The 18,229-nt window shown below is 34.5% G+C and overlaps 1 protein-coding gene across 17 annotated transcripts in view; it reads left to right on the top strand.

Annotated features, from left to right (window-relative positions):
- Window positions 1-18,229, top strand: part of Znf385b (zinc finger protein 385B) — a 423,340-nt gene that overhangs the window by 345,374 nt on the left and 59,737 nt on the right. For 10 of the 17 annotated variants that reach the window (XM_004868149.3, XM_087200979.1, XM_087201031.1 and 7 more), the window contains 2 exons: window positions 7,107-7,145; window positions 10,214-10,324. In XM_004868149.3, the coding sequence (XP_004868206.2) occupies window positions 7,107-7,145; window positions 10,214-10,324 (150 nt within the window). The remainder of the gene's footprint in view (window positions 1-7,106; window positions 7,146-10,213; window positions 10,325-18,229) is intronic. The other 7 variants (XM_004868150.4, XM_087201052.1, XM_087200993.1 and 4 more) reach the window with 1 other exon arrangement.

Raw genomic sequence — 18,229 nt, 5'->3', positions numbered from 1 at the left:
ACTTTGGCCTCGAGGGTAATCACAAAAGATTATAGTCTCCATTTCAGCTTTCACATCACTGAAATATTCTTCTCTGCAGAGCGTGATTGATTTCAGAGGACAGCTTTTAACCCCAGGTTTGGGAAAGCTAGTCAAGCTGTTGTGTTTTGATATGTGTCAACAATTGATATTGTGATACTGCTCTGGTTTTGTTGTTTGGCAGACATGTGATGATTCCTGACTAATTATCAAAATCTTTTAAATACAGTAACATATCAATTTATCATGCTATGAGATACAGGTATTCGTCCAGGTTAGTAAAAATACTAGAGGTCCTATGGAGGCAGAGGGGTGAATAAAAATTTCAAATGAGTGTTGTGAATTTGAAGGGCCAAGTATTCTAATAGATTAAATTTCAGAAAAGAAGGAATAATTCAGGAATGTTTCTGAAAATCTTCACAGGAATGGATAGATTATTAATACAAATGCCTTTTTGCCTCATAACATGAAATCATTTTGTGAATGTTACTGAGAGATTTGGTGTGTTTCATGACAACTTATTATATGGTTCATGTAGGTTTCTCTCCCTTCTTCGGTTAGAAAATTTGATGTTATACCCATGGCCAAAATATAAGCAAAATGGATGATTTTCAACTTGATGACTTCACTGTATTCACTTTTTCTTATTTTTCTTTTTTTGTGTGGCTTTATTTAAAACATAAAGAGGGCTCTGTGTCTGTTTGAGATAAATTTGATACATAAAGTAGTTTCACCTGGATGTGACTACATTTTCTTCTAAATTCAAAAGAAAATGAAGACAGTTCATTTTAAAACTACTTTTTGTTTGTTTGTTTGTTTTGGGTTTTTTTGGTACCGGGGATCAAACTCGGGTCCTTGCGCTTGTGCAGCAGGCAGCGAAACCACTGAGGTAAATCCCCGGCCCAAAAACTACTTTTGTTTTAAACTACGGCCTCTTTGCAGTGACATAAAAATTATTATACATCAAATGGACAAATGTTAAATGTCAAGTTTTACCATTAACAGAACCTTATTCAATAAAGCAATTAGAAACTTTGTCTGTAGAATTAGAAACTTTGACTGTAGAAAGTAAAGTGAAGCATTTTATTATAGCTCTTTATTTTACTTTATAGCTATTGTATTTTTACAATATAAATACAGAAACAAGCTTCCACCAAGAATGTCTTCTCTAATATGTACACATGTATACATCTATACAAAAGGGCAATAGCAAAATGAATAATGATGCAAAATGGTTTTGATATCCAACATCCACAAAACCACTCAGGAACCACCTTTATAATTAAATCCCTAAAACGTTAAGCGTGACAAGGTGAAGCCTGCAAGAAGGAAGACCAATAGAATGAACACAGATATAGTGTGATGTCCTCAGATGGGAGTCAAGAAGCAATAATAGATAACATACAGGATGAATGTGTGCACATTCTTATCGTTAAAAATTATTTGTTATTTATCTAAAATTCATATTTAGGGATGGGAGTATGGCTCAGTGGTACAGTGTATGTTTAGATCTGTGCAACAGGTTTCCACAGTTAACAATAAATAAATAACTTCCTTTCTTTTATTTTTCTGGTACCGGGGGTGGAACTCAGGACCTTGTGCTTACCAGGCAGGCACAGCACCACTGAGCTAAATCCCCGGCCCAAATAACTTTCAAATTCAACTGCACCCCTTATACTTTTATTATTAACTCTGGTGACTATAATGGAAAATCTGGGTTCTAATCTTACTTGAGGAGGCTCAAAAAATTCCCTAAAATCTTCAAAGTCTCTTCTTATTTTTCAGGTGAGAAAGTTGTACTAATACCAAGCTGATGAGTCTAAGGTCTGACCTTCCTGCTTCAATCAGCGCTCAGTTTTCAGAGTTTTATTGTATTGAATTTCCAGTTAGAACTCTGTTTAGGTAGGGCATTCTCAGATTCATACTGAAACAAATAAAGAAACAAGTTGGAAAATGTAGATGATCCTCCACATTTCACCACTGTGTAGTGAGTGAGTATCGTGAGGACTGAGGCCAAGATGCTTAAGAGCGGTGCAGATTTGTTGATTTGCCTAGAGCCTTTCCAGTTCTCTTTTTTAAAAAATTTGTATTAGTAAATGTTTATGATACTTAATGAGCACATTCATTATGGAAGGTTAATATATATATATGTAAAGATGATATATATATATCATCTTAATCTTTTTTACTTAGATTCCCTTCCCATTTGCAAAAGCCTTGCCCATTCTCAATTATCATTTTCTTCTTAGTGAAAGAGTAAGAAATGTGTTTTCCATTTGGAAGAAAAATATTTCATTTACACCGTGCTGTGCAAAATTAAGACTATATCCAAACAAGGGCCAGGGATTTAGCTCAGTGGTTCCACTGCCTGCCTCAGAAGTGCAAGGTCCCAAGTTTGATCCCCAGTACCAAAAAACAAAACAAAACAAAAAAGGAATATATGCAAAAAGGCTCAGGTTTCTGTTTTTGCACTTCATTCCCCTTATACCTTTTTAATTTGTGTCATGGACCTCTTTTCCCTCAACATTAGGATGTATCTGATTAGTTACTGAACAGCATTTCAAATTTAGCATTGGCAGATGGTTTTGAGAAGATGTCATTTAATGCATTTGACTGTTCAGGGGGTGGATTAACTTTTAAATCAAGAAAGCTCATCACTTTCCTCTTGGAAACCCCTTGTATTATTTTTTAGCCAATTTACCAGAAAAGCAAATGTAGTCTTACTCATTTACTTGGATTTGGAGACTTAGCTCCAGTTGTTTCTAAACTACTTCTGTAAGTATCAGCATGTAGCCATTGGTTAGTTGTATGCCATTTTTTCTCCTAAAGAATAAAAAAATTTATTTTTAAAAAAGATATTTCTCAGACTTATGTTTGGCACTGAATTTTATGTCATGGCAATTTAACTGTTGGGATATTTGAGGGGTCATTTGTAAATCATTATTTTTTAAAGAACAAAAGAAAAGGCCAAGAACTGAATAAGATCATCTTCTTTCTCAGATATTTGTCCTGTCCTTCCAAACTTTAGGATGAATCTCTTCAAATAATTTAATAAAATAATCACACACATGTTCTATCCTTAAGTGGATCTTGTTGTTATTTAATATTTTGTACATCTATCGAAAAACTATTTTAGTCTATCTTCCTGAAATGATTTATTTCTTGTTTTATTTTACCCTAAGGAGACAAGATACAGACTAAATAACATGGGGAGCATCCAACCCCTTTATTTTTACTCTCTTGGTGAATTTGCTTCCTCTTCCCATCACAGTGAACAGTAAACTTTTAACCAGCTTTGTTGGTAATTGTCTTTGGGTCATGTAGTTCATTGTCAGCTATATAATTCATGATGGAAAAATGTGTATTTAAATAAAAAATTTATTACAGTAAAAGACACATTCCCATTAATCCTCCCCAAATACTCTTCCTTACTTCAAATGAATTTATCTTGTCTACGGTCATACCACCCTGAACGTGCCTGATCTCATCTGAATTTATCTTATTGTTCTTGCCACTTAATGAAACAATTCTGGAAGTCACTTTTCATGTTTTTATTTGCACTCTTGTGGCTGGCCCGATGTCCTAAATCTATTCAAAACATTTACTTTTCCAGGTCATTTTGACTTAGGGAAAGAGCCGAAGTTGCACAGTGCCAGATCCAGTGAATAGGATGGATGAGGACACACTGTAATGTTACATTAGATGGCTTTTGGCAACAGCATGCACTATATTTTTTAGCATAACTCATGAAGACACTCATGAAAAAAGACTTTCAGAACTGCTTCAGAAATCGGCAAGGACAGTGGGAAAAGTGTGTTGGAAATGAGGGGAAGTATTTTGAGGGGAATTAATGACAATATGTATTTTCTGTAATAAATTATATTTAAATTCAAACATTCACTGTATTTTTCAATCATGTCTTGTATGTCTTGAGCCTTTAAAACTTTTTAATGTATGTCATTAAGAAATATAAAGTATAAGGACTTAGAGGATAGTAACTTCTTCATTGACAAAAAATATTAATAGTATTTACTATCATTTTATTTCTTTTTCCTGGTCTATTAAAATTTGTTGTAGAGGTAAATTCTTATTAATTCCCTAAAATATTCTAGGTAGTCTTTTGTCTTCCTTAAAAGGTGTGTAATTTTTTTCACATTCTTTCCAACGAGGATCTAGCATATTATATGAAACCTTTGTCACGTTATCTTTGAAAGTGGCTACAGACATCCCAACTCAGTATGTATACTTTGACCAGAAAGTGGAAACCTTTCAAGAACTTTCTTTGCAACCTGATGGAAAAATACCTCTCACTCCTAATGGATTATCGCAGGCAAACATTTGCTTATTCGGGAATGGAAACAAACAAGGAAAAGCACTAGTTTCCTTTAAAGACGTAATTCAGCTCATTAACTTAATGCTTTTTCCCTACATTGAGAACAGCAGTTAGCAACTGGGGATGAAGGTAGTGTGGGCTTCCCAATACATCAAATTAACCAATTAGCCTTTCCACATGCATTTTTAACCTGAATGTGGAATCATACGCAATAGAATTTCAGTTCTTTACTCATCTAAACCTCAAATAGGGACATCAACACCCAAAAGATTGCTGGTTGATTGTGTGTTAGTGACAACTAGGTATGAGTAAATATACAATTAAGTCTTATACCCATTACAGAAGTGAGTTAAAAGTCTCATTTGTTAAACTGAACTTTTTGAAAAGCTCTTTGATGTGGCGTCTTAAAATTACCCAGCAGCATAACTACGGCTTTGCCGCATCTCTCTTGATCCCTGGCAGCATGGAAAATCGCCAGGCATGTGGAGCAGCCAGGAAAATGGAACATTTTATATTTGTACTGACCATGTTCATTACATGCTAGGATCCACTGTCAGAGTTAGACACTTGGCCTCAATATTGTCCCATCCTTTTTATAAGTCTGATATTGACAAAAGAAGGGATGAAATAGTTACTGGTTTTGCATGACTATAATTGGATAATATGACACTTAAAAAGTTGGCACTTAGCCGAACTTCCCTCAAGCACTAAGCGTTTAGTAGCTGAGTTCTTCTTTGCAGTTCATCAAAGACAGGTGCAAATGATGACTGCCACCTGCTAACGTGTAATCTCTAAGTATTTCTAGAACTTTTTTTTATCTTGTGTGCAAACTGAACGGTGATAGTGGGGAAAGAGGATAAAACAGCACAAAATTTATGTATGACTTTCCTGAAGATGCAAAGAAGAAACAGGCTTATCGTAGGAATAGCAGAACTGGGTCAGAAAGAGAAGACCCAGACCCCCTTTTCAGAATTTTTACTTAAGCACCACGTAGCCTATATGTGCAGCAAACACACATAGGCAGCTGCAGGAGGCAGCAGCTCCAGAACACTCATGCTTTCATCCCCAAGCCCAGTGCCACACATGATACCATTATCCCTTGCTGGGTTCTTGCAGCAGGGAACGGTGATGAGACAGACTCCTGAATGTGTTTGAATCCTGGCTCCAGCACTTCTGAATTTCAGGGTAATAAATAATAGAATCTCTCAAAGCTGGGGATTTTTCATTTGTAAAAGGAGGATAATAATCACATCTGCCTCATGTGATGGTAGAGATTCCATGAGATAATCCCTCAATACCGTTCCTGGCACAAAGTAAGAACTGTGAATTTAAGCAGATCTTATTATGTTGGTTATTATTGTTATTACACAGCTAGAAAAAGAAATTAAAAAGTAAATACCTCTGGGCAGATAACACATTATCGTCACTGTTAAAGGGAGGATCTTGGATGCTAAAGTGTGACCAAATTAAGAAAGAGAGGGAATCTCAAATAGGGGCAGGGCAGAGGAAACAGACCTGCTGCTGCCTTCTCATGCCTCATTATTTTACCTAATGTTGACTTCTTTTCCCAGACTCCAATTCAATAGAGTTTGTACTATCTTTTTCACATTTTAACTTTAAAAATTGTGTTTTTTCTTGCATTTGACTCAGTTCCCCATCTAATCCGGCACAGCATCTGAAACATAATAGACAACCAGAGATATTTACTGGATGATTGATTTTAAATTTCAAAAGTAAAAAACCTGGTTTCTACTTTGCTTGTAGTAAATCGAGGAGGATCTTCTGTATCTCATAAGTAGTCAGCACTTACCAAATGCTTTTTCAAACACTGGTTAAAACAGATGGCTAAGTTTAAAGTGAGATTTTCTAATCTTTAAGACTAGTATGGATAAAGAAAATCCTTTTTAATTCTTGCTTTTCAATGGTGTGGTATCCAGTCCATTCTCATTACTAGCCTCATTTGATAGCTAGTTAAATCATTTTAAAAATCTTCCAGGAATACAATTCAAATTCAGATTTTAAGCCTTTTGAAAAGTAATTAGTATGGTTGAGCAAGTTTGTAAGTCTACTAAAGTTTCATCTAGAAAATCATCTGGAGTCTAAACATTTTCTAGTATTATGTGTTACATCAACTCGCTTGATCACATAGGCCCTACCTTGGGTTCATTCTACCTTTAATGAAGTGCAGCAGTGTGTTTCTTTTCCCAATTTCTAAGTTTTATTTGCGGCTGCATGTTTTTATGTGATTGCCTGCACTGTGCAGATGTAAATTACTTTTTTGGTATACTCAGTGAAGTAATGGTCTTTTAAAAAATCCACACAGATTTGTAGTTCCTATAATCTTGGTGAATATACCAGAGATGTTTGTTCTTATTTTGGTGTTGAATTTAAAACAGATGATGTGATAAGGCCAGCTTCATTAATTCATTTTATAAGCACCATAATATAATAGTTAATTCGCCCATACATAGCCTCCAATTACCTCTTCAATTCCCGGGAACAGCCACAGCCCCATCTTTCATTTTTATTACCTACAAGTTAATTGCACTAATAGATTTTGCTTTTCATTTCTACATGATTTTCATTAGACAAACTGGCAAATGTTAACTCTTGCTATTGTTTTAGTGAGTAAGCATTTCAGGCTTTTTTACTCAGAGATGAGCAAGGAAAATGGGTTTTTTAAACTTTAAAACATGTAAATGTACTTGCTAGTATCAAAATTCCAGATGATTACTTCTAACTTTTACTGTTTTAGAAAAGAAGAGGCTTATTTGGGACCAATAAATTCTGGAAGGTAAGGAATATTTGTAGCTAGAGCTATCTAGTAGGGGTTTTTTTCCCCTTTTACAAAACTTCTTTAGAATTATTTACTAATGAATCATAATTTTCTCAGCCTACAGATAGCTTCTTTGTGTAATTCAAACTAAGAGTTAATTTAATATGACTATTTAACAAACATTTTTAATCTAAAACGTATAAACATTTTAATAGTGTTGAAAGCACTCATCTTTAACAATTAAATGTCTATGAAATCCCAACTGAATCTTTAAAGATATGTTTGTTGTGTAATTTCATTTCCTCTAATAATTTACATGAGTATTCTCCATATGAAACCATTATTATAAAGATACATAGTTTTGATTCTCCTAAATTGAATCACTTGCATTTATAACCTTTTAGGATTTATGAGACTGTTTTTATGCATACTGAATGCTTTATTCATTTGGAAAATTGGTGATTGAATAAAGGAATTACCATTGATTTAATTGTACATATCTCATTATGATTACAGAGAACAGACATCACACTAGTGTAAAAAACTGAATATAAGTTGATACCATGATTATTATTTTCATCTAACTTTTAGAACATTATAGGAATTCTAAAAACAAAAATTCAGAACTTTACCACTTTCTCCTTTTTAAAAAAAATCTGGAAACTTTTTTTATGTTACTGAAAAGTTTAGATCTCACCAAAATGGCTCAGATTATTTGTAGTTATTGTGTCAGATGCCAAATGATCAAAGTATCACCTCACCCGTATCTGCTTTAGGGTTATCAGACAAACTGGCAGGTGGAAGATTCTTTTTTTGTACCACTTACTTTTCTTTTAATTAAATCATATCCCCCAAAATATTTGTATAAAAGCTATAATTGTAGAATTCTATGAGGCAGATAAAGGAGGTTTAGATAGGAGGAAAAAGTGGATCATTTCCTAAAATTCCAGTGGTGAAATAGAGAATCAAGTGACAACTAGAGAATATCTTTCCAAGTGAGAAACTGAGGGGATACAATTTTGATATGATTGGTGATAAGCATTCAAAGACTAGAAAAACAGCAAGAGCAGAATAAAGTTGTGTCAGGAGTTATTTGAAAAATTATGTGGGCATCTAACAGTCTCAAAAACTTAAAGGAACATTTACATTTAAGGGTTGTGTTGGGGCCATTAGTAGTTATAAAATGAGAAAATAAACCAAGATTGTTTTCTGACATTTTGACATTTTACTTGCCTCATGGAGGATTTTATTATTTTGTTCTCATTAAATAAAATTTAAAGGCTAGGGCTGTAGCTTGATAATAGAGTGCTCTTTATCTATAATTTGAGTTTCTCATATCAGGGAAACCATGCGATATTAAGCTGGTGTGTCTAATTTATTTCACTTAACATAGATGATAAGAAACAGAGACTTAGATCTTTCTCAGATGGAAAGGAAATGAAAAGATGGGGAGGAAAAGGGAATAAAAAAAGGAATTGAGCTGTGCTGTGTACATGTACCAACTCCACACAAGGAATGTAAGCATTATGTATTGCAAATGTGTACTAATAAAAATTTTTTTAAATAAAATAAAATAAAATGTTTAAAACATAAAAGAAAACTTAGTGTTTGCCTTACCTATGTGAGGTTCTGGGTTCTATTCCCAGTATGGCCAAAGCAAACCCCAAAAATTAATAAATCAAGACCTTGAACAAGGTAAATCCTGTAATTTTTTCAGTGATATTTTAGTTCTAGTAATTAAACATAATACCCTTAATAGATTTTTTTCATTTTTACTTTTAAGTTACAATGTCGATTTAAAGGGTGTGTGTAGTTTTATGAATTTTAACACATGTACATATTTGTGTAAACATCATTAGACTTAGGATATCAGTTTTATCACTACAGAGAACTCCTCCCTTGGGAAGCCATATACTTGCATAGTGGGAATATACTGCTGTCATGGCTCTTAAACTTTCAGAAAAAGATAGGCTAATTTGCTATTCAGAAGCTCTTCAATCCACCCTCCTTTCTTGTGTATTTAAGTTGTTCTACTTGCTAATTTTACCCTTTGTTGAGTTATAATCATGATCAGGGATAGTATTCATTTCTCCTCTCTATCAAATATCATCAACTAATCCAAAGCTAAACTCTAACCTCAGGAGATTTCCCAGATGATAGTGTCAGTTGATCTGTCCTTATTCATGTTACATCTGTTTATGAGTAATGCTTTGTTCCTTGCCTGCATTGTTTTTTGGACTGCCAGTTGTCTGATGTTAATGCTGGAGATTATTATCTAGAATCCACAAGAGAAGCATGCCTGCATCTCTTTTTATAAGCTCTGCTGATGAGGTATTTCTTTTTCTAAGGGGTCTATGCCATACTTTTCTGTGGCTGAATACTTTCATCATTGTATATTTCTCTGAATATATATGATATATGGAAGCCAAAAGGGGGAAATCACAGGCTATAAATCAAAACTTCATTCGATCAATATTTAAATAAGGATTGCTTATTAATCAATCTCTTATAGGAATTTGAGTGTACAATTGTGACATGCATTTCCAGGAGGATGAATTTCAATCTATAGTGCATGAAAGTTAATAAATTATTTTAAAATAAAGATCAACACTTTCTATGCTATAATAAGAGCCTGACATTTATGTCTGCTATAAATCAAAAATTAAGAACATGAATATATCTGCAGTAATTGTCACTGAGGTCATTTGAAAGCACCTTAAGTATCACTTACAGGGAAAACATTAACAACTTTAGATTTCTTGGGATGTGGTCTTTTTTTTATTATGATTTCAAACAAGTTTTTGTCGTTTGCTTTTGTTAATTCCTGGAGACAAGAACATTACTGTTGAGTGAGATTCTTTATTATTCTTATTCAAGAACAAAAAGTAAAAACTTTAAGGAATAATATAGCTAGGGCTGGGGATTTAGATCAGTGGTTCCGCTGCCAGTCTCAAAAGTGCAAGGTCCCAAGTTTGATCCCCGGTACAAAAAAAAAAAAAAGGAATAATATAGCTATTTTTATTTGCTCACTCTCTGGTCTATCATTTGAAGATATGCATTGACTTTTTTAATCATTTGCTCTTCAGATGGATCCCGTGCAAAAAGCAGTCATTAACCACACCTTTGGAGTATCCATTCCTCCAAAGAAGAAACAAGTTATTTCTTGTAATGTCTGTCAGCTTCGCTTTAACTCTGATGTGAGTATCACCTTTTTATTGCTCTCTGTAGTTTCTCAAACTGAAAGTCTAATTGCTCTGAAGATGTACACCTCCTTGTATTTGCAAACTCTCTAGAAGCCATTCCCAGTCATGGCCCACTCATATCAAGGTGCCAGATTCCCAAGGAATTGGTGTTCAACCCTTCACACGAACAATAGAGTTAAGTGATTGATTTCTGAAATTAAGAATTTCTCTGTGTAATCAGTCTCATCTATACTGTTTTACATTTAATCTCTTCAATTATATTTACTTGTTAAAAATACTTGAAAAGTGAAAATAATTTAAAAATTGAAATGTTATGAATACTAAAGGAATCCATGATTATTATTATTAATTTGATATGAAGTATCACATTTCATGTGTGTGCCAAATCTTGTGAAATATCTCAGAGTAATTTACTGTATGATTTATATTTTCCTTGAAACATGGAAGTATAGGGAAAGCTTCATAAATTATTTTACCTAGTCAGCATAACAATTCTGTTAAGAAAATATAAAAAGAAAAGGGTAAAAAATCAATCTTTTTATGAAAGTAGATTTTTAAATATATAAATAAAATAGTAAGAAAATAAAATAAATTATTGTAGTAATATTGAATTATCAGGTAAACCCAATTGCCAGTGCAAATTAGAATTTGAAGGCTAAATATTATATGTGATTTTCCTGAGTTACTCAGCCCCAGAAACTGCATGTTACAAGAGTTATGTATTATATTTTAAAATACTGAAATAATGAATACTCTTGTAGACATATACTATGAAGTAATACTTTGATAACTACATATAGTAAGCATAATAAAAATTATAATCATTGGGGAAAAAAGAGATGTTCATCATGATTTGTGAAATTATATTTAATGCAATTTTAATCCAAAGTCCAGTGAATTTTTGTGGTACGTGATAAAATTCCATACTCAGCAATTTAAATGTACCTAAATAAAGATTAAATAAAAATGACAAAAATTTAGCTAACATTATCAAAAAAAAAAAAAAAGGAAAGACCCAAATCCATGCAATTAGGAATGAAAAGGGTGAAATCACAACAGAGCCTACAAAAATCCAGAAGATCATCAATATCTACTTTGACGACCTGTACTCCAATAAGATGGAAAACATAGAAGAAATGGACAGAGTCCTAGGTACATATGAATTGCCAAAGCTGAATCAAGAAGATATAAAACTTCTGAACAACCCAATATCAATCAATGATATTGAAAACATAATTAAAAACTTACCCACAAAAAAGGCCCCAGGCCCTGATAGCTTTACTGCTGAATTCTCAAGAAATTTAGGGAAGAGCTAATGCCAGTACTTCTCAAACTCTTTAATGAAATCAAAAGATCTTAGTAAATTTAAAGGATACATTGAAAAAAGTCTGGCTCCATCCTATTCCTTGTCTTCCTACCCTCTTTGTAATTTCATATTTGTAACCACTTTCATATTTTTTTACATATCTTTCCAGGCATTTTGCAAATGTAACTAAATGTGAATATATATTCCTCCATTTTCTACATATAATGTAACAAATTATGTACACTTTTCTTCATTTTCCAGTTTTATATAACAGTATATATTTCAAGAATTTACTCCATCAATAGAGACCTCTTACTTTTTGTTTGCTTGCCTTCCTTCCCTCCCATCTTCCTTCCTTCCTTTCTTCCTTCCTTCTTCCCTTCCCCCACCCCTCTCTCTCTTCCTTTCTTTCTAAATATGGTAGGTAAAGATATCCATATCCTACACTCTGGAACCTGTTAATATGTTACCTCACACAGCAAAGGAGAATTAAGGTAACAGATGGAATTAACAGTGCTGATCAGCTGCCTTTAAAGTAAAAAAATTATCCTGGTTATCCTGAGGGCCCAATGTAATCCCAAGGCCATTTAAAATGGAAGACAGGAGAAGAGGCAGGCAGAGTTCTACAAGATGAGAAAGACTCAATTGGCTATTGTTGGCTTTGAAGGTAGAAGATGGGGATAAAGGCAAAGAATGTGGGCAGCCCCTAAAATCTAGAAAAGCAAGGAAATTAATTTTTCCCTAAAGTATTCAGAAGGGAGCTCAGTCCTGCAAACACCTTGATTTTACCTCAGTGAGATCCACATCAGACTTCTGATCTCCAGAACTATGAGATAATAAATTTGTGTTTTAAGTTTGTAATGATTTGCTATGAAAGCAATAGAAAACTCACATAATAGTTTGTGTAGGAGTTCCATGGTTTATTTACTTAGTCCCTTATAGACAGACACTTAAATTCTTTCCCATCTTCTGGTATTTCATAGATTTTCAGTCAATAAATGACATCTAGGATGTAAATCTTGATGTCTTGCCTTTAAATCCATAACTCTTCTTCTACACTCATATAATTTGACTTATTTTCTAAGCATATATTGTGCACTGCCTGTATGACAAACATTATATTATATTAAGCTCCAAAATCCAGAATCAACTTTTACTACCAAACAGTATGAATGAGAACATCTATGGTTTGTCCTTGCATAGAACCCCAAGAACATGTTGCAGGTTTCCTACTATGTATTATTATTATTCCAGAAAGAAACAACACAATATGGAACAGTTCTTGAACTGATATAGAGTTCTTGAACATGGATTTAAATTCTAATTATTAGCTTGGTGAATCACTTCACCACTGTTGGCCTCAGTTTCCTCTTCCGTAATATGACCTAAAATGGACATGCATTTTGGGAGGACCATTCCAGCCTTATGATTAAAAATATTTTCCGTTGTATCCACCATGGAATAATTTCCACTATTAGGACAGGACATAGACACTGTATCTTGCAGATTGAACAACTAAGACCAAGAAAGAAAGACTGTGAATTCTATTTTTAATTTTTGTTATGGATTGAGTAAGAGAAAGTATGAAAACTTTCATTCTATGCTTCAGAATTTCTCTGGGAGTAGGTTTGCTTTTGATTTGAGCTGCAGTCAATGACAGCCATTTTCTTTGTGTACACTAATAGGGATGTGGAGAAATATGCACACATAAGCATGTGACCATCAGCTTCCTTATTGCCACTCAAAAGCTCTTGATAATAAAGAAAGGATTTAAATTTCTGAGTCATGCCTATATTCTGGACAGTAAAGCCACAAAGTCTTGATGGCAGATTCACAAATGTGACTTATACATGTTCTTGGTGTTAGTAATGGTTCTATAATCTGCATAACTGAGCTCTGAAACTGAGCAATTTTTATTTGGGGAAAAGTTTATTATTTTATAATTACCCTATTTACATTTTAATGTAAGAATTAAGAAGATGCTCATCCTTATTTTCTTTAATAACATTTCTAAATCAGCCTGAGAGTGAATTGGCTTCACAATTCAATGTAGAAAATATGTTTATTGAAAAATCTGGAAGGCAAATTTGCACAGTAAATAGACTGCATTCTGCAGTTCTCCATTTCCCATATAAAATGTAGCAGGGTAGGCCTCTTCCATTAAAATTCAATGTGACCTAGTTTAAGTGTTCCTAGCCCCCTTTGTCCAGCTTTGCTCATCTCAGTAGAACTCCACTGTTGGAAAGTAAAAGGCTACAGCTTTATTTACACAGTACAGTGTTATGTAAATGAGCAAGCATTAATCATAAACATTTCCCAAATGAACCTTTACAAATTAACACCATTAACTTTGCCAGGGGGCAGGCATTGCAGTCCAGGAGTAATATGCTTTCCAACTGAGTCCCAGACATTTGCACAATTGTGTGCATATTCCAGTCCCTGGTTTCCTCTTGGCTGCCTTCTTTTTTGCTTAACATGGTGTAAGCAGAGTGAGATTGTCCTCAGCTTGAGTAACCCTGTATTCTCCAGTGAATCAGTACACTGCAATTGTAGTATGGTCATAAATTGATAAGCCTAAATCCGAATCTTCACCTTTTAGCTGGAAAATGCCATTTCCAGAGTTAAGCCTTGCCAGGAAAATGAGCTAGCGCACACTTCAAAAAAAAAATTGTAGGCTAACATTTTTCTCTTTTTGGCTAGACTGAAAGTTGGCAGATAGCAAATAATTTCTAATTTACAAATTAATTTCAATTTTCTGGAGAATTGTAGCAGGAAGATGGAAGAAATTTAAACATTCTTACATAAGAGCAGGGCAACTTGATTTTCTCAAATGTTTAAAACAGTGATGACATTGTTTATTATTATTATTATTATTACTATTATTATTATCTCAGAACACAATTCTTTATAAATATCCCAAATATCTAACTGGGTTCTTTATGCTTCATAGGCAAATTAAAATGAGAACATAATTAACCTTTTAAATCAAGTTTTATATATTGTAATTCAAGAATTGACCCTGAAACTTTGGAATTCAGCATGAATACCACAATTGATTAAGCATGCTCCTAAGTACTCATGCCATCGGATTTCATTACTCATATCGAACCAGCCTGTCTGATTTTTTAAATTTACAGTGTTGGTTTTTGAGGAGCATCAATCATCTTTGAATCACATTATAGCTCATATTTTCTTTATTTTATCTTACCTTGTAGTACTTCTGATCCAGGGATGAGGTATTGGAAATAGATGTAACTCCCAACCTGCTATATGTCCGATATGCCAAGTTCATGTTCCCCAGAATCAAAGAATAAATTCTAAGGAACTGCGGAAGTTAGGAGTAGGAAATATTTATTGATGGAAAGGTAGCTTCTATCTAATAAAGACGGGGGGGACCCGGAAAGGGAGTTGCCCAAGAGCCCACTTCTTAAGCTTTATAGAGCAAAATCACAAAGTGAGCATAAGGTGGAACAGAACTATGGTCAACCAATAAGATTACAAGTGTAGTCACTTAGGTAATATTGATCCAAAGGGGAAGCAAGTCACTTATCAAGTGTAGATGGAAAGAACAAGGACTTTTCCTAGAAGGGATGAGTCAGGGACCTTTCCTGGAAGGGATGGGTCAGGAGGTCTTGGTGCCCCAACCAAGGTGACTGGTACCTATTTAGAATATCAATCATTATTGTTCATCCCTTAAGGAAGTTTGTAGGTGTAGTCATTCCATCTTTATCTTGAGGCCTGCCCTTCAAGGAATGTGCTTGCAGCCACACTTGTAATGTGTTCTTACCTTGTGCACTGACTTCTTCCAGGACTTGGCCCTGTCTGACTGCCTATAATATTTCCAACTAGAGGGGCTTAGCTGTGTCTGCCACCTATAACATTTCTAACTAATTTAGCTGTCTATAATACTTTTGGGTTTGTGATTTTTGTTGATACTGTTGTCTTTGTTTTGGTTTTGGGGTTTCAGTTATGCAAAGTCTCTACCTCTCATTTTAGCCTTCTTCTTGCTGTGTTTTACTCTCATGTCTGAAGAGGAGATGACCTCATGCCATTTCACTGATTTATGTCAGCATGATTAAGTACACAGGAAATTAAGGGTTTGCTTGAAAGTTAAAATGGTATGGTCACCAACTATTTGTGTGAACATTTCTATAGGTGACCTTTCTCTCCGATTCGTTACTACATATCTTTCTGAAATTACAGAAAGTCCAGTCATTCAGTGACCACCCTAAACTACCATAGCATGGCAGCTACCATATCAGTTGCAGCCGGTGTGCCATTGATACTTCTGCAGTGCCACCTCACTCTGCATTTTCATCTTTGTCATCTTACCAGCTTTCATCTGGATAAGGTCATTTATGTGGTGTGTTCCTGGGGTTTTCTGTCTATATCTCCATTTTTGTTTCATTTTTGATTTGTTCATCTTATTTCCATTTCCTCATGTCTTCTGCAGTTAATATAATACAACATGAACTCTCCTCTGTCTTCATAAACAAACTGCACCCACCCACCATTCTGTCACCTAAGAGGCCATTGTGTGCTCTCTGCTGAAGGCCCTGGCATTCTCTATCATCCAGCAGAGACCTTACCAGTCATGAGATTAGGGGAAAAGCTACAACTTTGGGTCCCACATGAAGTCCCTTATCACAGCTGCTGGCAGATCCTCCATCTCCTTTGGCCCCGAGGCCCAAATCCACCTCTCCCCCAGCTGCCATGAGGCAGGAAGTCCCCACAGCAGCTGTGGTTCTCTGAAAAGTCAGTGCGGCCAGGAAACAAGAACCCTGTTAGATGCTGCCCTTGAAGTCGTCCTTTACAGCAAGAGCAGAAGAGGCACTGGCTTGGGTTTTCTTAAAGATCAAGCTTTTATTTGTCATTGTATAATATTCTTCTAGGCGGAATTCTGCAATTTGATTTGCTTAGGCTTGCTTTTAACTCTACAGCAAACTGTGTCAGAGTTTCTCTTCCCTTGTGTTCTCTTCTAAACCATTCTGTGCCTCCTTCCTTTGTTCTTTATTCAAACTTATTTTTCCCTCTCCTCAATTCCCTTTCCCCCCTTCTTCCTCTTTCTGTGGCACAAAAGTAGAACAAATACATCATTTCCCCTATCTGTCTTGAATGTTTGTAATGTCCTTATTAAATTTCCTTTTCTTTAGCTTAGTAATTGGATACATTGCTTTATTATTTACAAGTACTTCACTTGAAAAGGCCCCTAGAAGGTTAAAAAAAATACTACTAAGCATGTTATTCAGAACTCTAGCCAACAGAGTATTTTTTAAATATTTACCTTTGAAACTTTATTTTAAATTTTATTTTATATATTTACCTTTTACTTCCTGAAATTGATAATTTACCCTGTTATGTCAAAGAAAAGATCATTCATCTTCTAATATTTGACCCTCCCTACAAAGGAAGTGTCTCATCTATCCAATAAAAAAAGTCAAAGCTACAGGTTAACTGTTCCCTCCCTCACATATATATATACAACCTCTGGTAGTCACCCACTTTCTATTTCTCTTGAAAGCCTTCAGAATAGATAGCAACTGTTCTATAGTTATATTTATGTACTTGCATATAAAGTGTATACAGTTGGCTGTGTGTGTCTGGGTTCCACATCCATGGATTCAACTACCATGAATTGAAAATATTTGGGGAGAAAAATTGTGTCTGTACTAAATTTAGACAGCCTTTTTTTCATGCCATTATCCCCCCAAACAATACAGTGTAACACCTATTTACATGACTTTTACATTGTATTTGGGATTATAAATAACTCTAGAGATATTTTAAAGAACAGGGGAAAATACATATAGTTTACATGGAAATACTATGTTATATTATATGAAGAACTTAAATATCCATGGATTTGGTATCCAATGGGGGGTCTTGAAACCTATCCCTAATGGATACCCAAGGGATGACTATATGTAATTATGTATAAGGGGTGTGTGTGTGTGTGTGTGTGTGTGCCTCTGTGTGTGTGTTTTCAAGGGTACTAGTGCCTGGCCTGTTAAGTTTCACCTGTGCTAATATGGCCTGATATTCAGAAATAAAATGAACCATGGAAGATGTTCTTCACTGAAAATTAAGTTTGTAATCAGAGGATGTGGAAAAGCTCACACTTAAATTGGCCTCTGCAGCAGATGATTAAATAAAGAGATAGCACAGTGATAATCACATTGTTGGGTTAGGAACTAAGAAGCTGTTTGTAAAGTTTCTATCTGCTCTTAAACAATATGAATTACTACATAAATTAATAATATTGTAAGTTTGAAAAACCAACTGAGTCTGTCAAGAAAAGAGGTACAGTACTGAAAATAGAAGAAATCAATAGTATCAAATAGAAATCTAGAAAATGATGGCCAGCTTTGTCAAACATTTTACATTCTTCCCATAAATAAGACTATTTATATTGATTCTTGGTTTGGAGGGTAGTGAAGCAGATAGGAGGTAATTAAAAGCATAAATCTCCCGAGCTTGGGAAGGTAATTCTCTGTTTTTCAGACAGAGCTGACAAAATGATGAACATTTTTTGCTTCAACATGACAGAAATATAGCACGATTACATGGGGCAGGGAGATACCGTGCTGAAAGCC

Source organism: Heterocephalus glaber, unplaced genomic scaffold (genome assembly GCF_053883595.1).
Source record: "Heterocephalus glaber isolate CG9 unplaced genomic scaffold, H.glaber_assembly_v1.0 deba00000347, whole genome shotgun sequence".
NCBI lineage: Eukaryota > Metazoa > Chordata > Mammalia > Rodentia > Bathyergidae > Heterocephalus > Heterocephalus glaber.
Note: the sequence above shows the minus strand (reverse complement) of the source record. Positions and strands in the feature narration are given on the sequence as shown.